Below are 26,198 nucleotides of genomic sequence, written 5' to 3' on the forward strand. Positions count from 1 at the left end.
CCTCTCCCCTACTCCCCCTCAGCCCCCCACACTTCCTGTCTCTCAAAAAGCCTTCCACACTCTCTCCATCTCTTTCTCCCACTCCATCTCACAGATTTCCACATACTCACCCTCTTTCTGACATCGTCCCACATTCCCTCCCTCCCTCTCCCCTTCTGTCACAGAGCCTCCCACACTTCCCCTCTCTTTCACATCCTCCCATACTCCTTCCCTCTCTCTCTGACTCCCACACTCCCCTCTCTCTCCCAAACTCCCTTCCTCTGTCTCAGTCTGCCACACACCCTCCCTCTCACAATCACCCACACTCCCTCCGTCTCCCACAGTCTCCCACACTTTCTGCTTTTTCTCTCTCTCTACAGCTTCCCACACTCCATCCTTCTCTCATCGCCTCCTATGCCTCAACTCAGGGTCCCACACTATCTCTCTCTGTCTCCCCCTCTCTCTGTCTTGTTCGTTGCTTTCCAGTCTCTCTCTTTCTCTCACCCACACATATTTTCACTCACACACATATCCAGAGTTCTGTGTGCTTGATCCACCATTTTCAATTTAGTCATTTATTCATGACCCGCTGCCAGCCTCATCCTCAAACCCCCTCCTCCTCCTCTTCAGCCCCACTCCCAGTCTCGTCCTCAGGCCAGCTCCTGTCCCCTGCACTTGAGCACCAGTGCCCCCAGGCCTGAGCCAAATTAAGGCTCACACACCTCATTGCTTCTCCAATCAGCGGTAGACTCCTAACTGGAAGTACGCCCCTTCACACCATGTCCAGGCTGTATTTGAGAACACCGGGTGCAGGTTGGATTGGAGCCCTCATTGAGTTGCCCTGGGCCTCTGGGCTGACCTAGAAGGACAAGGGCAGCAGATACATGGGAACATTACCATCTCCAAGTTCCCCACCAAATCCCCCTCACTGCCCTGACTTGGAAATATATTGCCGTTCCTTCATTGTCATTGGGTCAAAATCCTGGAAAACCCCTCCCAAAGCACATTGTGGGCCAACTCACAGCATGTGGACTGCAGCGGTTCAAGGAGACAGCTGACTCCCCAACCCCGCCAACATTCTCAAGGGGCAGTTAGGGATGGGGAATATATATGATGGTTTGAAAACCCACATCCAACGAGAAAAAAATTAAGCCAGAGGAATAAACGTTTTCTTTTCCTGCGGTGGTGTAAATTTCCAGTCGAGATTGCTATTCCAATTTGAAACGGAAAGTAATACCTCTCTCCATGATAAGCTGAGGGGGGATTTATACAGGTCCCTGGAAGGGCATATGCTGTGGGCTGTCCGGATCCCCCCTCACTTTCCCCCCACTTCTCTCCTGTTGGGGCTATGTCTGTGTGTGTGTGTGTGTGTGTGTGTGTGTATGTTTGGAGGTGGGGGGGGGGGGGTTGTAAGAACTGCCCCTTAAAATACTTTCCATATTTGTCCAAAAGGAATCGATTCGCCAGCACCAACGCCCTGCACACACACACATAGCGTCTCGTCGGGAGCGGCTGGAAAGGGAGGGGGGAAGAAAAGCAATGGGAGCGGATGGAAAGCAGAAGGAGAGAAAGCAGGGCAGTGGCGGCGGGGAGAGCGGAGCAGCGGACCCTCAGAAGGGCAGGCCAGCAGAAAGCAAAGCGGCAAGCGAGGAAGACTCTCACAAATGCTGCGGCTGCCGCTTCCCCATCCTCATCGCCTTGTTGCAACTGGTCTTGGGCATTACCATAGCGGTGGTCGCCTTCATAATGAAAACTATCAGCTCCTCTTTGCTGGCCAGAGACACCCCGTATTGGGTTGGCATCATTGTAAGCAGTGCGTGTGTGTGTGTTTGTTTGTTTTAAAATAGATCCCCCTCCCCATGTACAAAATCACCGCCTTTTTCTTTTGCTTCACAACTCTCATTTCTTGCTTTATCCAAACCGATGCATGCCAGACCAGTTGTTGCTTTGTATTTACAGTTGTCACTGCTGGGGGGAGGCTGTGTTTTTTTTCCTGAGAGCTGTTGCAAACATAACGGCGGATACATCGTGTTTTGTGACAATCTCCAGGGATACACTGTTGCCGCTGTGTCTAATATCCCCCGCAACTAAACTGTTACAGTGTACACGAGCCTGGTCAGGCGCAAACTGAGCATTTTTTTTCAACGGGGCGCTGGCTCAAATATTTCACCAAATCGACACCGTGGGAGGGCTTCCAAAGGAAGGTTACTCTTCATCCAGCTCTTAAGATAATCTTTCGGTTACTGTCAGGCCACACACAAAAAATGTCGACTCTACTGTCAGCCCTCTTTGTGCACAAAAAATTGACTATTGTAACTTTTCGTAAGTCTTAGGAAATTAAGGAAACAGTTGGAGTGTAGAAAGAGTCAGATATATTTTGGCAGCCTTTCCCCCTTAACAGGGATTTGGAAAACAAATAGTGGTGAATAATAATAGTTACGTGAAACTTCAGCTCTGTTTTAGACTTAACAGTGGGCGGGGTGGGGGCGGTACTACAGTATTGCTCTCTGGTGGGAGTGACGAATTTGATTGTGCTTCAGTGCATAAAACGATCACATTTTTTACAATGAAACACGAAGTACATTTTGCAACCACTCCGTTCCACTTGTTTGCAACGCTGACATAATCAAAAATCCTGCAACTGCTGGTACGTGTTGCCAACTTAATTGAAAACCCGAATGGAAATGTATTCAAAACAATTCAGTGCCAGCCGAGTGAGATTTCAGTGACACGTCCATGTGCGCACTTTCCATTGGAAATGTGGCTGCTGGAATTTATAACATACAGCTTCACAATTGGGACTGATCTATATCTGTCTGCTTTAGCCCACACTGCTACATCTGAAGACACATTGTTCTTGACTCACTGGGATTAATTTTAGATTTCAGCTATTGTATAACGGATTTTTTTTTTGTTTTTTAAAATCTTTCATGGAATGTGGGTGTTACTAACATGGCCAGTATTTGTTGGCAGTCTCTAATTGCCCACAAAAGGAACAAAAGGTTTAAGGAACAGTTGTTGGGAGTGATGAGTAAATATGTCCCTCTGAGACAGGCAAGAAGGGGTAAGATTAAGGAACCTTGGATGACGAGAGCGGTGGAGCTTCTAGTGAAAAGGAAGAAGGTAGCTTACATAAGCTAGGGTCAAGTTCAGCTAGAGAGGATTACATGCAGGCAAGGAAGGAGCTCAAAAATGGTCTGAGGAGAGCCAGGAGGGGGCACGAGAAAGGCTTGGCAGAAGGAATCCGGGAAAACACAAAGGCATTTTACACTTACGTGAGGAGTAAGAGAATGGTCAAAGAAAGAGTAGGGCAATTCAGGGATAGCATAGGGAACTTGTGTGTGGAGCCTGAGGAGGTAGGGGAAGCCCTAAATGAGTTTTTTGCTTCTGTCTTTACGAAAGAAACCAACTTTGTAGTGAATGAAACCTTTGAAGAGCAGGTGTGCATGCTGGAATGGATAGAGATAGACGAAGCTGATGTGCTGAAAATTTTGTCAAACATTAAGATTGACAAGTCGCCAGGCCCGGATCAGATTTGTCCTCGGCTGCTTTGGGAAGCGAGAAATGCAATTGCTTCGCCACTTGCGAAGATCTTTGCATCCTCGCTCTCCACTGGAGTCGTACCTGAGGACTGGAGAGAGGCAAATGTAATTCCTCTCTTGAAGAAAGGAAATAGGGAAATCCCCGGCAATTATAGACCGGTAAGTCTCACGTCTGTCGTCTGCAAGGTGTTAGAAAGGATTCTGAGGGATAAGATTTATGACCATCTGGAAGAGCATGGCTTGATCAAATACAGTCAACACGGCTTTGTGAGGGGTAGGTCATGCCTTACAAACCTTATCGAGTTTTTTGAGGATGTGACTAGAAAAGTTGATGAGGGTCGAGCTGTGGATGTGGTGTATATGGACTTCAGTAAGGCATTTGATAAGGTTCCCCATGGTAGGCTCATTCAGAAGGTCAGGAGGAATGGGATACAGGGGAACTTAGCTGCTTGGATACAGAATTGGCTGGCCAACAGAAGACAGCGAGTGGTAGTAGAAGGAAAATATTCTGCCTGGAAGTCAGTGGTGAGTGGAGTTCCACAGGGCTCTGTCCTTGGGCCTCTACTGTTTGTAATTTTTATTAATGACTTGGACGAGGGAATTGAAGGATGGGTCAGCAAGTTTGCAGACGACACAAAGGTCGGAGGTGTCGTTGACAGTGTAGAGGGCTGTTGTAGGCTGCAGCGGGACATTGACAGGATGCAGAGATGGGCTGAGAGGTGGCAGATGGAGTTCAACCTGGATAAATGCGAGGTGATGCATTTTGGAAGGTCGAATTTGAAAGCTGAGTACAGGATTAAGGATAGGATTCTTGGCAGCGTGGAGGAACAGAGGGATCTTGGTGTGCAGATACATAGATCCCTTAAAATGGCCACCCAAGTGGACAGGGTTGTTAAGAAAGCATATGGTGTTTTGGCTTTCATTAACAGGGGGATTGAGTTTAAGAGTCGTGAGATCTTGTTGCAGCTCTATAAAACTTTGGTTAGACTGCACTTGGAATACTGTGTCCAGTTCTGGGCGCCCTATTATAGGAAAGATGTGGATGCTTTGGAGAGGGTTCAGAGGAGGTTTACCAGGATGCTGCCTGGACTGGAGGGCTTATCTTATGAAGAGAGGTTGACTGAGCTCGGTCTCTTTTCATTGGAGAAAAGGAGGAGGAGAGGGGACCTAATTGAGGTATACAAGATAATGAGAGGCATAGATAGAGTTGATAGCCAGAGACTATTTCCCAGGGCAGAAATGGCTAGCACGAGGGGTCATAGTTTTAAGCTGGTTGGTGGAAAGTATAGAGGGGATGTCAGAGGCAGGTTCTTTACGCCGAGAGTTGTGAGAGCATGGAATGCGTTGCCAGCAGCAGTTGTGGAAGCAAGGTCATTGGGGTCATTTAAGAGACTGCTGGACATGTATATGGTCACAGAAATTTGAGGGTGCATACATGAGGATCAATGGTCGGCACAACATTGTGGGCTGAAGGGCCTGTTCTGTGCTGTACTGTTCTATGTTCTATGTTCTATGTTCTAAAATGAGTGGTTTGCTGGCCATTTCAAGATGTACTTCAGAGTCAGTCACATTACAGTTTAGAAGAATGAGTGGCAACGTTGATCAAACACATAAGATTCCTAGAGGACTTGATAGGGTAGATGTGGAGAGGTTGTTTCCCCATGTGGGAGTGTCTAGAACCAGAGGGCTTACTGTCTGAGTAAGTGGTGGCCCATTTAACAGAGCCATCCAGCACAGAAACAGACCATTCAGTCCATCCAGTCCATACTGACCCTAATCCCAAACTAAACTAGTTCCACCTGCCTACACTCAGTCCTTATCTCTCCAAACATTTCTTATTCATGTACTTATCCAAATGTTGTAACTGTCGCTTCCTTCACCACTTCCTCTGGAAGTTCATTCCACACACGAACCACCATCTTTGTGAAAAGGTTACCCTCATGTCCTTTTTGAATATTTCTCCTCCCATCTTAAAAATATGCCCCCAGTCTTGAAATCCCCTCCTTTAGGGACCTTTCACCTTATCTATACCCCTTATTATTTTAAAAACCAATGAGGAAGACTTTTTTGTCTCAGAGGGTAGTGAATCTGTGGAATTCTTTACCACAGGGGGCTGTCAAGTGTCAAGTCTGTAACCAGTATGTATGTCTAACAACTGCTTCATATTGTCTATTAATTAGACTTCTACTGTTAGTTTGTCTTCTTTTGTGACTCAGTATTCAGCAGAAAGCTACCAACTATTTCTATAATAATGTCAAGCTGTTATCCAGCATAATGGATGATATTTTGAGATCTGCTCTACATAACATGAAACTAAAATTTAACCAAAGCTCCCACCTGCCTCTCTTCAAATTCACACAAGACTCCACTGAGCTATTCCCATAACACTGTGTGACATCCTGCACTATAATTATTTATAAATGTAATTTCTTCACGGTGACGGTTTTGTTGCTATAGCCAAGAGATCTTAAATCTTTAAGATATCTTAAAATTTTAAGAGGCTGAGTAGATTTGATTTGGTTGGTCATCTCAGATTTTGCTAGGAGTAACTGGGATGTAATTAATCTTTAAAAGGTGGCCTTAAAGGGACAGTTTAAGTTACATACAACAGTTTTTTTAGGGGCTGTTATGGTGCAGTGGTAGTGTTCATACCTTTGGGCTGGGAGGTTTGGGTTCAAGTCCTATCTTCCCCAGTAGTATGTGACAGTGTTAAATAGAAAATAGTTCATTATCCTGTAGCAGCAGAATTCTGTGTTTTAGCAATAACTGTTTTTATGAACAATAGATTATCTAATATAGAGTGAGTAATGTCATGGTATACAGGGGGTGCTATTTTGGCACAGTGGTAGTGCCCCTGCCCCTGGACCAGGAGGCACAAGTTCAAGTCCACTGCTTCAGAGCTGTGTAATTACATCTTTGAACAGATTAATCAGGAAAAATAGGTTAAATAGAAAAAATGACTAAGTAACTGCTTACATGATCTTTGATTAATTACAGTACTTCAAGTCAAATGATACATTGCTTAAAAGGATAAGGGGAGTCCCAGAATGTGACATGCAATATTAACTATGCATCTAAGAGGCCCCATTAAAGATTCACAATCAGATTTCTGTGAAGTGACACTCAGAGTATAATTGTCAAGTGAGGAGAGTTTTCAGGAAGCAAAATCCTGCAGATGCTGGAAATCAGAATTGAAAACAGAAAATGCTGGAAACATTCACCAGGTCTTGCAGCATCTGTGGAGAGTGAAAAAGGTTGAACTTTAAATTAATGATTACACTTAACCAGCATAATACAAAATATCAGCCTGGAGGTCATAAGATTTAAAAAGCTTTTAAAAAAAAGCTCTGGCTAAAATAAGTTTTCATTGGAACAAAATACAGTGGGCATCAAGATGCTAAAGGAGGTTGGTATGAATAATTGCTATCTCTTCCATTGTTCTTTCACCCTTTGGGACCTTAGTTGAAGTTTAACACAGACTATTGGAAGGAAATCCAATTCCGCATATGGACTGAGATAAAGATCCTGGTGAAAACAGACTGGGCAGCTACAAGCCGTTCCTTTGCACAGCAGTTGCTTTCAAATGTTTGTGCATGTGCATCAGCTGTCAATGTTGACACACTCCTTGTTCTAGCTTTAAAAGCAAATCACACAAAGGGAAACAGGTTTGTCATTGTGGAATGGAAGTGATCCTGCGGTAATGCAACAGGAAGAATGCAGAAGCAAAATCGACCAGAAATGCTAACTCTGATTTATCTCCATGGGTGCTGCCAGACCTGCTGAGCTTTTCCAGCAATTTCTGATTTGTTGTTTCAGAATACTGACGATAGTTTTACAGAAATGTAATGAGTCAGGGACTCCCCGTTGCAGCAGGAAGGCTTGAAGGTACAAACTGGCACGAACTAGCTGTTATTCCTGCAGCCAGAATATCCTTAAAATATCACCTGCTTAAGATTCAACCAGTCTATGACATGGAGCTTCCAAATGGGCAGGGAGAGAAATCCCAGTTTCCAGTCTACAGGAATCTGCTGCTTCTATAGTTTTAGTTCCTTCTGTATTAGGTTGGCTTATTCACCCATTTTGAAAGTAAGAACAATTGGGAGGAAATAGAAAACGCAAGTTGGTGAGCTCTAAAACACACGTGTGGCATTAAATGAGGTTTAAGAGTGGAAGTGTTCTCAGGGAAATGGTACAAAGCTGGTGAGAGAAAATGGACAACCTGCCCATAGAGGACGCAAAGCAAATAGCTGATTCAGTCTCGCCCACTTCATGCTGCCACCTAAGCCAAACTTCAGTGCTGATTCCTGCAGGTTTTGAGATTTTAACAGGCCAGGCAGTTTGCACCAACCTGTGAATGTATGAACAAGGAGCAGGATTAGACCATTTTGTCCTTCAGGCCAGCTCTGCCATTCAATAAGACTATGATTGAATGATACATTACAAGCTACCCCGATAACCATTGAAGAGAACAAAAGTGGGAGACAAAGCATTTCGGATTAGGAATCACGATGCTAATGGCTTTAATTGGAAGAGTTTGGAACAGATTGAACAGACCTTCTGGGTTCCTGGGAAGATCTCAGTGGGTTGGTTAGATGGGCAGACCAGTGGCAAATGGTATTTAACCCTGATAAGGGTGAGGTAATGCACTTTGGAAGAAGAAACAAAATGGGAGAGTACTTCACGAATGGCAGGATGCCAGGTAGCTTTGAGGAACAAAGGGGTCTTGGAGTAATCAGTCACAGATCCCTGAAGTCAATAGAGCACAGGAATAGGATAGTTAAGAAAGCATATGGGACATTTGCTTTCATCAGTCGTGGCACAGCGTGTAAGAGCAAGGAGGTAAAGTACAGAGCATGTTCAGGCCACAGCTGGAGTATTGTGTGTAGCTCTGGTCACCTCACTGTTGGAAGGAGGTGATAGCACTAGAGGGGGTACAGAGGGGGTTCACAGGATGTGGCCTGGGATGGAGAAATTGAGCTGTAAGGAGACTCTAGATAGGCTTGGATTGTTTCCTTTACAGCATAGAAAACAGGGTGGACATGACTGAGATGTATAAAATTATGAGGAATATTGACAGGGTGAATAGAGAGCAGCTGCTTTCCCTCAGTTGAGGGGTTAATCACGAGAGGGCACAGTTTTAGGATAAGGGGTGGGAGATTCGGAGGGGATTTGGGAAAAATCATTTTCACTCAGTGTTAGTTGGGAATCTGGAATGCACTGCCTGGGAAGATAGTGGAGGCTGGAAACCTTAACAACCTTTAAAAAAATTTGGAAGAGCAGTTCAAATAACATAACATTCGAGGATATGGGACAAGTTCAGGAAATTGGAATTAGCACACTTTTAGTGGTAGCTGTTTCAGTACGGACTGGGTAGGCCGAAGGGCTTTTTTCTGCACCGTATGAATCTTCTTATGAACTGAAGAAACTTGATGGATGCAACATTCCCTCAACCAATTACATTTGCTCCACAGAAAGTTCTTCACACAGAGAGTGGTAAAAACGTGGAATATTCTACCGTAGTGAGTCGTTGCAGAATGTAGGAAGGTAATATTACGGAGTTATTCATTCAGAAGTTGAAACTAATGGTCTGGGGACTTGCAATAGTAGGTGGTGGAGTTTGAATTAAATTAATAAACCTGGAATATGAAGCTCGCCTCAGTAAGGAGTAAAACTGTATCTGATTGATGATATAAACCTGTCTGGTTCATGAATATTCTTGAGGCGAAGAAATCCAATAATCTTACCTGGCCTGGTCTATGTGTAATTCAGCAGGCCTCATTCTGAGGATGGGGTGAGAAATGGCCACATTCTATGAACAAGTAAATAAAAGCCTAATGAGAAGCTAGGTCAGTAACCTGAGTGGAGGAAAAGAATAGGACATGCAGGTTGGATTGGGTGAAGCAGAGTGGGTGGAAACTTGTGTGAAGCGTGCATTGTGTGAAGAACGGTCTCGACCCGAAACGTCAAACTTTCCTGCTCCTTGGATGCTGCTTGGCCTGCAGTGTTCATCCAGCTTCACACTGTGTTATCTCTGAAGCATGCATTTGTTGGGCCAAATGGCCTGTTGCTCTGCTGCAACTTCTGTGTGATCCCTGAATTGCAATTGGGATAATTTGCTCCATATTTGTGTCTTTAAGTCAGGTACCTAAGATCTCAGCGAAGCTGGGCTCCACAGAGCCTCGGGTACATTCTTTCTCCTTCCAATTCCATTTAGATTTGGTCCCTCCCTGTTTCCCTTCCTTTGTGATTTTGTTGCATTGTCCCTAGTGGGGGATTGGTTGTAGTTTGTTAAAGGTTTAATTTGTCAAACTGGTGATTTGGTAGTGGTTTATTAAGTGAAAAAAATCGCATAGATTGCGAGAATGTCTGGAGGATGACCGAGAAACTGCACACACAATGTGGTGAGCGCTTTTCATGTATTTGGGTTCAATGTACATGGCTAGGGAAAGTTAAATCTGCAACTGTCTCAGTTTGTTCTTAGAGAAAACAATCAATGAGTCTGCAGTGTTGAAGCAGGCTATTTGGCACATCGAGTCCATACAATCCCTCTGAAGCACAACCAACCCAGTCCCACACCCCTACCCTATTCCTGTAACCCTGCAACTGATCAAAAACAACACAGAGGTAAGGTAAACATTTATAGGTAATACATGAAAATATATCAAAGCGCAAGGTTTGAATAATAGGGAGAGGCTGGATAGGCTGGGACCTTTTTCATTGGAGTGAAGGAGGTTGAGGGGTGACCTGATAGAAAAATCATGAAGGGTAAGTGAAAGGCAGGTGTCTGTTTCCTAGGGTGGGAGATTTCCATCCAGGGGACATATTTTTAACGTGAGGAGAAAGATTTTAAAAAGACACGAGGGGAAATTTTTACACAGAGGGTGGTTCACATGTGGAATGAACTTCCAGAGGAAGTGGTGAATGTGGGTGCAGTTACAATCTTTAAAAGACATTTGGATAATTACATGTATAGGAAATGTTTGGAGAAATATGGGCCGAGCTCAGAAAGGTGGGACCAGTTTAGTTTGGGATTGTGCTCGGCATGGACTGGTTGGACCGAAGGATCTGGCTCTGTGCTGTATGATGATGATAAGGTGTGGTACAATAGTACATGGGAATTTCAGAAACACTAAACAATTCAAAAGCGAAACAAAATTGATCACTTAAAATAAATTATAACTTAGATGCCAGGCAGCATTGCTAAATAATGGTACCTTTTTTGTTGGTTTAAGAAAAAGATATGGAGAGATGCAGACTAAGCACCAAATCCAGTCAAGGTGATGAGACTGGGACAAGCTAAGGAGCTGAGTTGAACTAACACTGATTTTGGTTCACCCTGTGGCAGTACACACTCCAAGCTGGCCTTGGCAGATTTCAAATAGGTGTGTGAATCACTATTAGGCTGACTGTCAGGGAGAATAATCCTGCTTTCCCACGAGGAGAGCATGTGCCTGGTTGTGTGTGCCTCTGACTCAGTCTCAGTCGCACAAATGTGGAATCAATCACGCGCGTATACACACACACAAACACAAACACACACACACACACGCGCAGAATTGCTCACATATGGATATGGGTGTCATTGGCGAAGCCAGCATTTGTTTCCCATGCCTAATTGCCCTTGAACTAAGTGTCCATTCCCGAGTCAGACAATATGCTAGATCATGTTGGGATGGCTGATTTCATCCCTGTGCAGGGCAGTAGAGAACCAGATGGGTTTTTCTTGATGGTAGTTTTCAGGTTGATGGTTTTATTAAGACTAATTTTCAGTTCCTGAATTTTGTGATTAATTCACTTGAAATTCTATCAGCTAATGCGGTAGGATTTGAGTCCGTGTCCTAGTACACACTCCACTGATGAGTCAGCATCTCCTCCAGGGCAAACACATCAGAAGTTAAGAATTAGCAGGATACGCTGTTGGGTTTGATGAAGATAGTAGAAACAGGCTCACTTGGACCATAATGCTGACCTAGCCCATTTGGGCTGAAAGGCCTCTTACTGTTTTTCAGAGTTTATGCGATGTGATGCAACACAGTATGATGAATCTTTGAAGTGGAAAAGCCCATTTGGGACCATTGCCTACCACTGGGGAGGCAGAATGTGGCCGTGCAACAAGACTGTTCTGTTTTCCAGAATGCCCAAAGACAGAAAAATATAACAGCATCACTACCAAAACACCATAACTTAATGTTGAGAGTTCGGGGGGTTAATTTCTCCCAGAATTCTAACCTGGAAAGCCTGTCAGTCTTCAGTTTAAAGATACTGACATTAGTATGGCTACTAGCAATGAAGATGCAATTCCTTTATTATTTTGTAAACGTGTGGTGCAGGACTTTAATCTCATGTTTGTGATTAATTGAACCAATAATAAATTAACGTTGATAGTTTTGTAATAAAGATTAATGAATTCTAATAAGATGAAGTTCCTATAAGGATGAACAATTATTTTATAATAATGAGCATGAGATTGTCCTCTCATAATTAATGACTAGTTTGCTGGAATGCTAGCTTTTAGTGTGCTCATGAATGGGACTTACTTTACAGTGGGTAATTGATGCTGGTGTAGACAGGACGTTGTTGTTGCTGCAACTCATTGGTACAGACTGGACATGGTTTCACACAACACACTGTTGTCCCCCACAGCACATTTCCCTTATCTTCTTCCAGTTGCATTTTTGCTTAGCTTTAATCTTCTGAAACTCGACCCGTAGCTAAACATTGTGATTCCTTGGGGCAACTGTCTTGCTCCCCTTGACCAACCAGGTCATACCTACCACCAGTGTCCACCTATCACCGCCATTCCACCTGTACCCCTCCACCCCCTCTTTATCTGCAGCTCCCCTACCCCCCCCCCCCCCACTCCCACATCTAGTCCTGAAGAAGGGTAACACCTGAAATGTTGACTGCTCCTTTCCGCCAGATGCTGCCTGGCCTGCTGTGTTCTTCCAGCCTCCTATTATTCTACTTTGTAAGCCACACTAGCCAGACTTATTCAATAACCTCTGAAGAAGAAATTACCAACCAGTTACAATTTCTTACAATTTTTGCTTCAGCAGGAAACTGAATCAACACAGTTAAAAGTGATTGAACAGCACATGATACTTTAACTAAAGTAACTTGCCTTTAAATTGTTGATGTAATTAATGCAACCACAGCATCCCATCACTTCCTGTACAAATGTGACACCATGAAGCTTTGTAATTTACACGTGCTGTTCCTTATTCATGAAGGGCAGGTCAAAACCAGCATTATTACTGGCTCAGCACACTTCTCCAAACACTCCCTCTCTCAGTGCAGCTCTGTGTGCTCCTGAGATGCTGCTTGGCCTGCTGTGTTCATCCAGCCTCACATTTTATTATCTTGGAATTCTCCAGCATCTGCAGTTCCCATTATCCCTGTGGTTAGTACTGTTGCTTCACAGCGCCGGGGACCCAGGTTTACTTCCCACCCTCAGGCAACTGTCTGTACAGAGTTTGCACATTCTCCTTGTGTCTGTGTGGGTTTCCTCCCACAGTCCAAAGATGTATAGATTAAGTGGATAAGCCATAGGAAAATCAGGCATGGGGCAGGAGCATGCTGTTTGGAGGATCAGTATGGACTCAAATGGCCTGCTTCCGCACTATAGGGATTCTATGAATCTTGAAGATATAGCTTTTTAAGAATGTCTTTTCAAATGACCAAACAGTAACAACCCCTGTTAGCTCCTTGACCACTTACGAAAAGCACCCAGTTCTTTAACATCTCCGAGCTGCTCACACACTTTGCTAGATTTAAGATTTTTGTTATAGTCAGCTCACACTGTGCCTCCAGGAGCTCCTGATATTTTTCTGCCAAACAGAACATCTCCTGACAGAGATCGGCTTATCCTCCTCCCAAGAATTCTGTCAGCAAGATTGCTTTTTCATTAACTTCCTTCCTGTCAGCGTGACTTGTAGTTCAAGGGTCATCAGCTTACATAGGCCAGTGTTTCTTATCATCCAATGTTCTTATTACAATGGGCCCCTTTGCAGGCGACACAAATGTAGGGAAAGTGAGGTCGTGAGAGGGATGCAAGCAGTTTACAGGGAGATATTGATGAGTGGGTGGGTGAAAAGTTGGCAAATGATGTATAATGTGGGAAAATGTGAAATGGCTCAGTTTGGAAGGGAGAACAAAAGAACAATAGTATGTAAATGAAGTAAAATGCAGAAAATTGCAGTGCAAAAGGACTTGTGCATAAAATACAAATGCAATACGCAGGGACAGCAGATAAAAGCTGAGAGGATATCTCCCCTCATGAGAGAGTCTAGGACCAGAGGGCACAGTCAATTTAAAACTGGAATGAGGAGGAATTTCTTCTGTCAGAGGGTTGTAGTCTTTGTGCAGTTCCCCCTTATCCCAAGTTGGGCCTGTTTCCTGCTCTGATACAAGGGGAAGAGATTCACCCTGAACCATTACCCCCACCCACCCAGTCTTCCAGCCTGGAATTTCTGAGAACGCTTTCGGCAAAGCTGTCTGATGGTATCCATGTTTTGCCATGCTGATTGTTCAAAGGGTGGCTTTAGGGTCTTGTGGGGACGGAGAATAGAGAGTTCATTTTCACTGGGACAGTAGCCCAGACTTTATCATAGCATTTCGATATGTTTGCAGCAGTTGAAGATAGAGCTGACATTAATACTCAGACCCTGTCTGTTTATGGCATAGGAACATGAGAAAAATTCAGTCTTTGAGGTAGCTGCATCATTCACTTCAACCACTTTGACTGATCTGTGCCAATCTCTGATTGTTTTGCTGCTAACACACAGATAGATGTTTCTGGTTTAAATTAGTGCCCAAGATATTTCCCTTACACTGAAGGGCTTCCATCCTTGGGGTTTTGTCTGCATGGACCTTCATGGGTCTGACCCACCTCCTGTGGACAAGTGGCTTTGTCAGTTAGAAGTTGCGACCTCAGAATAGATTGTTCGGCCCATCCATTTGATAGCTCCATAGGTGCAAATCAGTCGAATCGCATTTACTGACTTGGCCTTTCCTAATATCACACTTCCCCTCATCCCAGCTATTCAGCCTAGATTCACAGAATCCCTACAGTGCAGAAAGAGGCCATTCGGCCCATCGATCTGCACCGAGCCTCCGAAGAGCATCCCACCTGCCCCACCTTATCTCCATAACCTCACATTTCCCACGGTTAATCCACCTAGCCAGCAGATCCCTAGACATCATGGTCACTCCAGCTAAATGCCAACATCAGCCACCAACCACATCTTTGGACTGTGGGAGGAAACCAGAGCACCAGGTGGAAAAACATGCAAACTCCACACCGACAGTCACCCAAGGGTGGGATTGAACCCAGGTTCCCGGTGCTGTGAGTCAGCAGTGCTCACCACTGAGCCACCGTGCCACCCCTGATCTAATCTTAAATATCAGCAGAGCCCCTGTCCCAGCCACTGTTCCTGGAAATGAACTCCTCCACCTCACAGGCTCTGTGTAAAGAAGTTTGTCCTGCTTTCTGCTCTAAGACTGTCACATTTAACCTTGTATCTCAAACCCCCTTTCCCTATAATCCAGTCAGATTCAGGAATTGATCATTTGTCAGAGAGTGGGTGGGGGCTGGGGGGCAGGTGACTGGATTTTTTCAAGGTGTGTTGTTGTGATCAGACCTCACAGTTTAACCTCCTCTATCAATCCCATATCTTGTATTCTAGGGAGTGCAGGAACTGGACCCCCACCTCCCCCAGAGGTACCTCAGTGACAGTCACAGAGGTGGATAAGTGCAGCGATGGTTAAAAGTTTCCCTTTGGGCTTCTTGGGGCCTTGTCCCAATTATTAGTTTACGTTCTTCTCTAGTCTCCATTCAATCCTTCCGCCATGCTCACAAAGCCAGTTCTGTGCCCTTCCTGTCCTTCATGCTAATACGTACCTTCCTGCCATAACATCGTGGTCACTTAAAGTGCCAATGCAGAGTGTATTTGAATGAATGGGCATGTAAGTGCCCATGGGCTGGGCTGCTGGAGGGTGGGTGACAGTGACGGGTTGGTAAGTGTGTTCTCAGGAGGCATGAGAGTGGGTGAGGGCACATGTATGAACTTCTTACCTCCTTTGAAAGGCATAGATAAGGTAGATCGCCAACAGCTTTTCCCCCAGGGTAGGGGAGTCTAAAACTAGAGGGCATAGGTTTAAGGTGAGAGGGCAAAGATACAAAAGGGTCCAGAGGGACAGTTATTTTTCACACAGAGTGGTGAGTGTCTGGAGTGGATTGCCAGAGGTAGTGGTGGTAGCGAGTACAATTTTGTCATTTAAGAAACATTTAGACAGGTACACGAATGGGATAGAAATGGAGGGATATGGACCAAATACAGGAAAATGGGACTAGATTAATTGTGAAAACTGAGCAGCATGGACAATTTGGGCCGAAGGGCCAGTTTCCACACTCTAAACCTCTGTGACTATTTTAAAATCCGGCCTGATTTCCCCAGTTTTCTCTGTCCCTGGACCTCCAACAGCAAAGTGGTTACCTCCCTAAGGAGGGGCAGGTCAAAGTTAACCCTGAGCAGATAGTGAGCTGGAGGCAAATGTTTCCCCAGGGCCAGGGGCCCAAAGGAACAGATCAGCACTTTTTGTTCAGCCTCTGAAGTTCAGCTGCTTTTAATTCAGAATAGAGGAAAGCACATTCACATACAGGCTCTCTGAAGCGGCTCCTCAAGCACAGCTCTTCCAGAAAATAGCTCACCACAGTCTCAGCCAAGGCCAGCATGGAAGGGGAAGAGCTGCCAACTTTGATAACGTGGCCGTCACACTCAGAAGGAAAATTAAACTGTTTCAGTGTTGCAGTGTTTCCTGGCAGATGCTGTCAGGCACTTCCTTTGAGTTTTCTCAGCTTTACAAACGCTTTCTCTCACCAGTGCTTTGGGAGCTCAGAAAGGGACGCCGTCTGGGGTTTGCATCTTTTAAGCTCAGCCAAGGAAAGATTACTGGTGGTCATTTCTAACATTGACACTTTATGAAGTGCCTCTCGAAGGAGCATTTAATAGCAGGTAGACCAGTAGACCAGATTCTTCAGTAATCCTGGATAACAGTGAGAAAGAAGCTGGGGAAATGCTGCTCACTTTGAATTTCTTTGAGTATGTTTAGGGATTTGGTTGAGGATTTTAATTTGAATTGACCTGGCATTCAGAGTGAGTATACATGTCACCACAAAAGATCTTAGGATCTCAAGGGCTGGATGGTTTGCTTAGGTCACTAATAGTCAGTCATATCTTTTTGTTTATGTATACCCATAAATGTTGCACATAAAATAGACATAAAACATCAATCACATTTTAAATTATACACAACCTTACTTGCCAAGGAGAATATGTAATATCTGATTAACATTTATTCTGAACAAAGTACCTATTAATTAAAGCATATTGTACCAAAGGTAAACATTGAAGTTCTAGTCATAAATATTGTTTGCCTAATGTACATGTGAAAGAATGCTTATCTGCTGGCACAAAATCAGTGTGAACATTTATTGTTGCAGGAATGTTGTAGTGTGAAGAATGACTGAGTAATATTCTGTAATAAGCTATGACAAACCTTTTAAAGAAAAGAATAGTCTACATGTTTCACATGGAATTTTTACTTTCCAGATCTGTGTGGCTGCATTACTTGGATTCTACATGTACTGCATCACTTACCAGGTCAATGAAAAGACAACACTGCAGTTTATCATAAAGGTAATTAATTGATGACAGATGAAATCAAGTCACAATCCCTTCAGTGCATTTTCCAGTCTCACAATGGGGCTGGATAACGGCCGATCTATGTGAGTCATCTAGACTTGAAGTGTTAACTTACTTTCTTTGCCTGGGTCCTGCCTGATTCGCTGTGATCTCCAGCATTTTTTGTTTTCAGTTCTATCTATTTGCAAGTTTGTCTACTCCTCAATCAAGTGAGATATCACTAAAGTTAATAGACTGGGCAGTCACTGATGAATTTGTTGCTATCAGTTGTTGAAGTTCTCTAGGCAGATAACCTGTTTTTCTACACAAGGTAAGGTGTGACGATATGAATTGGAGCATCACTAGAGGTGATAAAAGTAATGAAGTATTTAATAAATCTTTAGAAAGTTTGATTGTCAATCTCACATGGTGGACAGACTTACCAATAGCACATTCCTGGTGACTAAATAGAAACTTACCTCCTGCAGGGCATTCATTTATGTTACAGCATTACACTGGCCTCTATTATTGAATCATGGAATGGTTACAGTTCAGGAGGCCACTCATCCCATCATGTCCGTACTAACTTGCTGAAAGAGCTTATCAGCAGTCTCACTCCTCTGCCTTTACCTTGTTCCCCTGCAAATCTTTTCCTTTTAAGACAGTTATTGAATTTCTTATTGTTGGGAGTGACCGAATCTGCCACCTCCACACTTGCAGGCAGTGTGTTAAAGATCCTAAATTTGGGGAGAAGTTGATCCGCACGTCGCCATTGCTTCTTTCCCTGGCCATCATGAGTGTGTTCCCTTTCATTCTTCACCTGCCCCTAATAGCAACAGTTTCTTCCTGTCCACGCCGTCTGGACCTCTTTGTGATTTTTGACCATCTCTGAGGCGACCTTATAGAAGCTTATAAAATAATGAGGGGTACAGATAGGGTTAATCGTAGTGGTCTTTTCCCTGAGGTGGGAATTTCAAAACTAAGGAGCACATTTTTAAGGTGAGAGAGAGAGAGATTTAAAAAAGACAAGAGGGGTAAATTTTTTCCACAGAGGGTGGTTCGTGTGTGGAACAGACGTCCAGAGGAAGTGGTGGATGTGGGAACAGTTACAATGTTTGAAAGACATTTGGATAAGTTCATGAAGAGGAAAGGTTTGGAGGGATATGGGCCAGGAGCGGGCAGGTGGGACTAGTTTAGTTTGGGATTATGTTCAGCATAGACTGATTGGACGAAGGGTATGTTTCCGTGCCATATGACTCTATGACTCTAGTAAATCCCCTCTGAACCTCTCCTCTCTGGAGAGAATGATCCCAGTTTCTCCAGCCTATCATTGCGACTGAAGTCTGATTCCATGGATCATTTTTTTTTTGTAATTATTTCCTCCATTCTTTACATCGTAGGCTAGGTGGATTAGTTATTGGTAATTACAGGGATGGGGTGTGTCCTGGGTGGGAAGCTCTTCTAGAGACTCAGTGTAAACACAATGGGCCAAATAGTAACTTCCTGCACTGTGGGGATTCTAGTTTGAGTGCTTTCAATAGTATATTGTTTTGGTCCAGAACACTAATTTACATCTGCTAGACTAACACAACAGTCGTTCCTTTGAAGCAAAATGAGTACATGATTTAATGAGGTATTGACAGTCAAGTCCTTGATCCATGAGATAATAGGAACTGCAGATGCTGGAGAATCCAAGATAATAAAATGTGAGGCTGGATGAACACAGCAGGCCAAGCAGCAACTCATAGTCCGCCTGGGAACCCTGCAGCCTAATGGTATCAATGTGGACTTCACCAGTTTCAAAATCTCCCCTTCCCCTACTGCATCCCTAAACCAGTCCAGTTCATCCCCTCCCCCCACTGCACCACACAACCAGCCCAGCTCTTCCCCTCCACCTACTGCATCCCAAAACCAGTCCAACCTGTCTCTGCCTCCCTAACCTGTTCTTCCTCTCACCCATCCCTTCCTCCCACCCCAAGCCGCACCCCCATCTACCTACTAACCTCATCCCACCTCCTTGACCTGTCCGTCTTCCCTGGACTGACCTATCCCCTCCCTACCTCCCCACCTATACTCTCTCCAACTATCTTCTTTTCTCTCCATCTTCGGTCCGCCTCCCCCTCTCTCCCTATTTATTCCAGAACCCTCACCCCATCCCCCTCTCTGATGAAGGGTCTAGGCCCGAAACGTCAGCTTTTGTGCTCCTGAGATGCTGCTTGGCCTGCTGTGTTCATCCAGCCTCACATTTTATTACCTTGATCCATGACATCAGTTTTGTTAATGAAGGCAAGTGGATTGGAAATTGACCAGAGACTTTGAACCTGACTAACACTTACTCACCTGTCTACTAAGAAATGATGAAATGAGAAGCAAAGAGAATTACCTGGAATTAGAACTGCTAGATTGCTTGACAGTCCAGTTGAGGCATGAAGAGATGTTTTATTCCTGGCAGAGCTCATTATTTAAACTGATAGGAACATGAGTCATGTACTATTGGAAAACGTGTTCCAAAACATATAAACACAGAATGAACTCTATTTCTTTCATTCACGCATTGGCAGCTATGCTGTAGCTGGCCAAGCGCTATTTTTTAGAATCACCTCTCCCCCAAAACTCTTCACCTCTTAAGCTTTCTCTTCTTTGATTATGCTTCTTAAAACCCAGAATTTTACCCACTCCGTACCCTATTGCTTCCTTCTAGGGTTAAGGGTCAGATTTTATTTTTTTCTAGTGCACCTTGAAATGTCCCAGCTATGATGAAGGCACGAAATAATTACAAGAGATGATAGGAACTGCAGATGCTGGAGAATCTAAGACAACGCTGTGTATAGCTGGATGAACACAGCAGGCCAAGCGGCATCAGAGGAGCAGGAAGGCTAGCCTTCCTGGCCTGCTGTGTTCATCCAGCTCTACACCATGTTATCCCAAATAATTACAAGTTCTAAGGAAGGGCCACTGGACCAGGAATGAATCAGATGCTGCCAGACCTGCTGACCTTTTGCAGTAATTTCTGCTGATGTTGTTAAATAAATACAAGTTGCTCGCTAATCCTTGCATTTGTGTCTTAAATGTATTGAAAGAGAATGTAGCAAAACACAAAGTGCTTTATGCTCTTGCTTTCTGTTTTGCAAATGCAGTTCTTGTTCTTGTAGAGAGACAGTAATCCTCAGAGTATCAAAGAGTCTCTCCAGTGTGGAAGCAGGCCATTTGGTCCATCGAGTGTAGACTGACCTCCTGAAGAGCATCTCACCCGGATCCCAAACACCCCCAACCTAACCCTGTAACCCTACATTTCCCATGGCTAATCCACTCTAACCTGCACATCTTTGGACTATGGAAGGGAACTGGAGCGCCCAGGGGAAACTCATGTAGACACGGGGACAGTGTTCAAACCCCACACAGACATTCTGCCAAGGGTGACATCGAACCTCAGGTCACTGGTGCCATGAGGCGGCAGTGTTGACCGCTGAGCCGCCATGCCACCCACAATACTAGTGATATTTGCCACCTTGGTGGGCATGAAGGAGAGAACCACATAGTTTTTTTTCTACACCTCAGGGAAAGAGAGGTGCCAGCCCAGGTGCCATTGTGTGCCAGTCAGAATATTGTATATTCAAGTATCACTTCAGACACATTAAAACCAAAACTGACACTCCTTTTACAGTCACTGAATGCGTGCTGCACTTTTGGAAGTGCCGTTTTTTTTGGATGAGATGATAAGCCGAGGTTCTGCTTTATTGGCCAATGTAAAGAAAGTTCTCTGGCATAAGTTGAAACCCCCAGCATTCTCCCTGTGCCCTGGCTGTTGCATGTGTCAACATTACTCAAATAGATTATCTGGCCATTATGATCGTGTTAAGGTTTGTGGGAACTTGCTGTGTACATACAGGCTGCCGTGCTTCCTGGGGCCAGGGCCTGCATTTTGAAACAGTCATTCATTCACCATTTGATAAGTGCTTTGGGATATTCTGCGGTCGTGAAAGGCAGTATAAATGCAAGCCTTTCTTTTTAGAATACGTTTTTTCGTTTGAAAATGTCATGGTCAGAATGCCTGACCAGTGGGGCTGCAGGTTGGCAGTGATCTGGTTTCTCCCAAGGGTCACTCTGTTGCTCAAAAATAGGCCAGACCTGCTGCATTTGGAAATCTGACCAAGACAAGGAGGTTCCCACGTGCCTCCTCAGGCTTTTAATGTCGGCTATCCAGTTTCTCTTCATAACTGAAACTCTTCAGCCCTGGCAGCATCCTGGTAAATCTCCTCTGCACCCTCTCCAGTGCTATCACAAATCTCTTAGAATGTGGATTCCAGAGCTGCATGCCATACTCTAGTTAAAGTTTTATACAATTCCAGTATACTCTCCCTGCTCTTAAACCCCGTACCGTGACTAATGAAGGCAGCCTGTGAATCTTTGCCTTCAGCACGATATTCCAACCTGAAAGAGTAATATGTTATGTTATGTCTCATATTATGAATGTTTACAGCTGGGTAATGCAGCACTGAAAGATCCAATAGATACTAGTTACAGCTCCTGACATATCCATATATTATAGTCACAGGCACTTTACTGCCTGCGCTAATAGTAAACAATTCGGCTAAAAACAATAGCACACTTCCATCAACATTTCATGCTTCAAGTGGCTCCAATAACAATGAAAACTGAGACCTTTCTAGCTTCATGTCACACGCTCTGATATGATGATAACAGCTTGGACATGTCCCGCTGCAGATTAGCTGTGGGACTTTAACACACCACCTCCAACCAGTTAAAACATCTGTTGGTCACAGCCAGAATTTATTTCACAACAACACATTGACTATGTAGTGATTTCAGCGCAAGTTCATTGCGTTTTACTGCACAAGTTAGAAGTGGCTTAATGTTGTATTCAGCCATTGGAATGGTTTCTGATTAATGAAGACATATCATTATCTACAGAGTAAGCTGCAGACTTCAACTGGATCATGAGATGGAGGGATCTTGAAGGGAAGACCACTATGTACAGAATGCCAATGTAAGGGAGGAAAGGAAAGTTAAGAACATTGGTCAATCTAAACTACAACAGCAGGTGCTATCTTTGAGAGAACACCATGGGGTGACCGCACTGCACTGTATGCAGTGTACAGGCCAAGGCTTCCACTTCACCAACATCGGTAGAGTGCCCTTTCATGAATCACATTGCTGTCGATGCGATCTTGTGCCCAAATGGTCTGTAATGTTTCCTCATGTTAACAGTGTGACTGCACTTCAGAGGTATTTTATTGGCTGTGAAGCACTTTTAGGAGTGCCCTGAGGGCCTATCCGCTTCAAGAAAACAGGCCAACCATGATAATTAGGTTCCTAGATCCTGGAACACTGACCGGGAATCAAGTGGGCCATAAGGTGAGGAACCAGGACAGAGGGAGAGCTGGGCCCCAGCAGAGAGTATTACCAATCCTCAGGCACAGAACAGCCGCAGAATGATAAGGGTTATGGTCAACGATGCCAACAGCCGTCACCACAAATACGAGCGGGAAATTGCACACCAAATGATGTTGTACTCCAACTCAGCAGGCCAAGAATGGACATCCACACTGGAACAGCCAAACGGAGACATGCCAGGGAATTCCTGGAGGCCTGGCATTCCAACTGGAACTCCATTAACAAATACACTGAACTGGACCTGATATGCAAACCACTGAAAAACAGAGCCGGAAGTGATGCCAACCACCCCAGCAAACCGAGGTATGTAGATAACAAGTGGGTGGAACACCAACACTTCACTGGTGATGATATTGCCTAGCAGGGTGATGAAACGTCTGTAACTAAACCCATCAGCTCAGTGAGCAAGCCTACAACCTCGGGACCCCAGCTGTCCCAAAGGTGCCTGCTTATGAGCATTCGGTGTCTGCAGTCTCCTCAGAATGAGGCCAGCGGGGACGGTCCATCAGAGGGAGCACTAAGGCAGCGTGAAAATATTTAGCCCTGTGGAAAACAAAGGGGCCGTGTCAGCAGGCTCACACAACCCTGCTCCCTGTAGGCACTGGTCAGCAGCTGGTGTCCTGCATGGGTCCCTGGTTATCTCCTAGCTGCTGAGAATAGCCACCACGTTGTCAGTGTTGGTGTGAGCTCCAGAAACAGTTGCTGTACAAGTCTTCTCAAGCCCAAACTGATGACAATGTGTAAAGATGGAGATCTGGCTTGAAAAATCGAAATTCAAAAGTCCACTGGAGAAAGACCAACAAGCCCATTCATATGATGATGAAGCCTTTTGCCCACATGATTGGCACTTCAGCTACAGCCTTACACATTGACCCTTTCCATCACTGGTACCCAGAGCAACGGTGTGTGCACCTACAAGATATACTGCAACAACTGACCAAGGCTCCTTAGACAGACCTGTGACCAGCCCAACTGGGAGGACACAGTCAATGGATTCACAGGAACACCACTGCTGCAAGACCCCTTTCACCTACACACTGCCCTGATGTGCAACTACATCCCTGTCACTTTATTGTTTCTGAGTCAGAATCCTGCTCCCTTTCTGTAACACCCCCATATGATTCAGCTCCATCGTGCACACTGCAAGTTCATGAAGAAAGTCCGACAATATCTTCCCAATTGCCCCTGTGAAAGGGGTAATAAAAGTTAAGGAATTGGGCCTTTGTAAATCAGGCCTGGAGAGAGAGAGAGAGAGATATCTGCAATGGTTTTTATTGAGTTTCTGCCTGAGTAGCTCCATCATTCTGCACAAGGGCCTATTCCATCGTGTAAACTGAGATAAATACTGTTGATGGAGGCTCCCCATTTCAGTGAAGGACTCTCCTGGGCCTAGCAGAAGGCTACTGGTTTCCCAGTGCTACGAGCTGTCCATGACCGAGTGGTGCATTCCAAATTCTAGAATTAAATGGAGAAGAAATTGACTGCTTGATATTGACAAAGCAAAGATGAGTGAATTTCAAAAGTTATCAAACTCTAATGGGTAATTGAGAGCAGGTAATCATTCGTTACATATGCCTGACCAAAACATGTCTGTCATTTATACTTAGCATTTCTATCTTCCTGTCTGGGTACCTTTGCAAGCATTATACTGAGATAGACTAAAATCAGTGAAGTTTCTCTGTCTGTACTAATTTAGGTGTGGGGAGATGCTGTCAGTTAGTTACACATCATAAACTGAGATGAGGAGAAATGTCCTCACTCAGAGGGTAGTGAACCTGTGGAATTCTCTGCCACAGAAGGTTGAGGGGACCAATTCTTTGAATATGTTCAAGAAAAAAAGATTTTTTTTTAAATTTCAAAAGCATCAAAGGGTAGGGGAGAAAGTTGAGTTCGAGGATCTGCCACGATCACTTTGAATGGTGGAGCAGGCTTAAAGGGCCGAATAGCCTGCTCCTGGTTTCTGTTTCAGTTGTAAATGGATCGAACGTCGTCAGAGTGTCCATGGGACTTTATGTAAGGTTCAACTTGAACATAATAAACCTTTATAACTTGGGTGAATAAAGTACATGGGGTGGCACAGCGGCTCAGTGGTTAGCCCTGCAGCCTCACAGCACCAGGCACCCGGGTTCGATTCCCGCCTCGGGTAACTGTCTGTGTGGAGTTTGCACGTTCTCTCCGTGTCTGCGTGGGTTTCCTCCGGGTGCTCCGGTTTCCTCCTACAGTCGAAATATGTGCCGGCTAGGTGGATTGGCCGTGGTAAATTGCCCGTAGTGTTCAGGGATGTGTGGGTTCTAGGGGGATGGTCTGGGTGGGATGTTTCAAGGGTCGGTGTGGACTTGTTGAGCTGAAGGGCCTGTTTCCACACTGTAGGGAATCTAATCTAAAAACCTAATCATATTTGGGAGTGGGGAGGCATTAAAATCTTGCAGCCATACCCTGAGGATGGATGGTAAGAAAATACACGGTAACAGGTTTGAGCCGGTCAGCCTCAAAGTCTGGTCTGCCATTTGTTTAGATCATGGTCTACTTGCACCTCAATCGGTATCAAAGGTGAACACTGATAAAGCTAAGTTAAAGAGGCTTAAATCTCAGCTATGTTTAACAAGGATGTGTTGGCCTTTTTTTTTGTAGCTGCTGTATTTCCTGCTGTGCGCTCTTAGCCTGATTCTCTGCATCTCAGCCGTGGCTTTTGCTGCTCACCATTATAACCAGATCACTACATTCAGCTGCCAGATGACCCCTGAACACTGCGTCTGCAAACAGGACCCAGACGACCTGATCGCCCGCACTTTCCACTACAACGATGTGACCGACTGTGAGTCTGTCACCACGACAATCAAACTCTATCTGCTCCTGCAGATGGTCCTCAACCTAACCTTGGCCGTTGTCTGCCTTGTGGCCTGTTATGTGATGTGGAAACACAGATACCAAGTGTTCTTTGTTGGCCTGTACTACAACTCTTTTAAGGCCAGCCAACAGCAGTCAAAAGTGTAGTTTGAACGTTTGCAAACTGTTGACGCCCAGCATCAAACCCGATGCCTGTTTATTGAAAGAGTGAGAAATTTGTCCAGTATTCGCTAATTTTTGAACAAGAAAACTTGATTGTATAAACGAACGTGTGCAATTTTCAAAGTGCTCATGCAGAGAAGTGTGGTTACATTAGCTGCAGTGTTTATATTCACTGGGTTATGTGTTACAGTGTTACACACCCATGCAGTAAAAACAAACCTGACTACACTTGGGGTCTCAAAGTCCCAAGAGGGTTTCCGAAACGTGGAACCGAGGGATAAGGGGCTGAGTTATAAAATGGTTCACAGCGTTCATGTTCAAATACCTCGTGGTTTTGAGTTGTGAAAGGGCTGTTGTCATGAAAGCATTGTTAGTTCACCTCCTCAGACAGCCTTGATTCCTGCATTGTGGGAGGAGTGAGCCAAGCGGCACTGGGCGTCAGGCCTTGCTTCCTAAATGTTTGCCTGGTGTGACCCCACTTCGGCGTTTGAAGGTTATGGAGACCTTCCCTTGTTGTGAGGGGCTGTGGTTCTTGTGGGGAGCAGAGCAGGCCTGTGGGAAATGACGCGGG

At 44.7% G+C, this 26,198-nt stretch overlaps 1 protein-coding gene across 1 annotated transcript; it reads left to right on the forward strand.

Moving 5' to 3' along the window:
* The first annotated feature begins 1,451 nt into the window (after positions 1–1,451).
* Positions 1,452–26,198, forward strand: sspn (sarcospan (Kras oncogene-associated gene)). Its single transcript, XM_048554320.2, has 3 exons — positions 1,452–1,785; positions 17,132–17,218; positions 25,250–26,198. Exons 1-3 carry the CDS (start codon positions 1,519–1,521, stop codon positions 25,610–25,612), a joined length of 717 nt encoding a protein of 238 aa, XP_048410277.1. The 5' UTR covers positions 1,452–1,518; the 3' UTR covers positions 25,613–26,198.

This window comes from Stegostoma tigrinum, chromosome 25 (assembly GCF_030684315.1).
Source record: "Stegostoma tigrinum isolate sSteTig4 chromosome 25, sSteTig4.hap1, whole genome shotgun sequence".
Lineage (NCBI taxonomy): Eukaryota > Metazoa > Chordata > Chondrichthyes > Orectolobiformes > Stegostomatidae > Stegostoma > Stegostoma tigrinum.

Coding starts and splice junctions, on each gene's coding strand:
- sspn (XM_048554320.2), top strand. CDS start 1,519: ATGGGAGCGGATGGAAAGCAGAAGGAGAGAAAGCAGGGCAGTGGCGGC. Junction 1,786..17,131: donor CGTATTGGGTTGGCATCATT/GTAAGCAGTGCG, acceptor TTTACTTTCCAG/ATCTGTGTGGCTGCATTACT. Junction 17,219..25,249: donor CACTGCAGTTTATCATAAAG/GTAATTAATTGA, acceptor TTTTTTTTGTAG/CTGCTGTATTTCCTGCTGTG.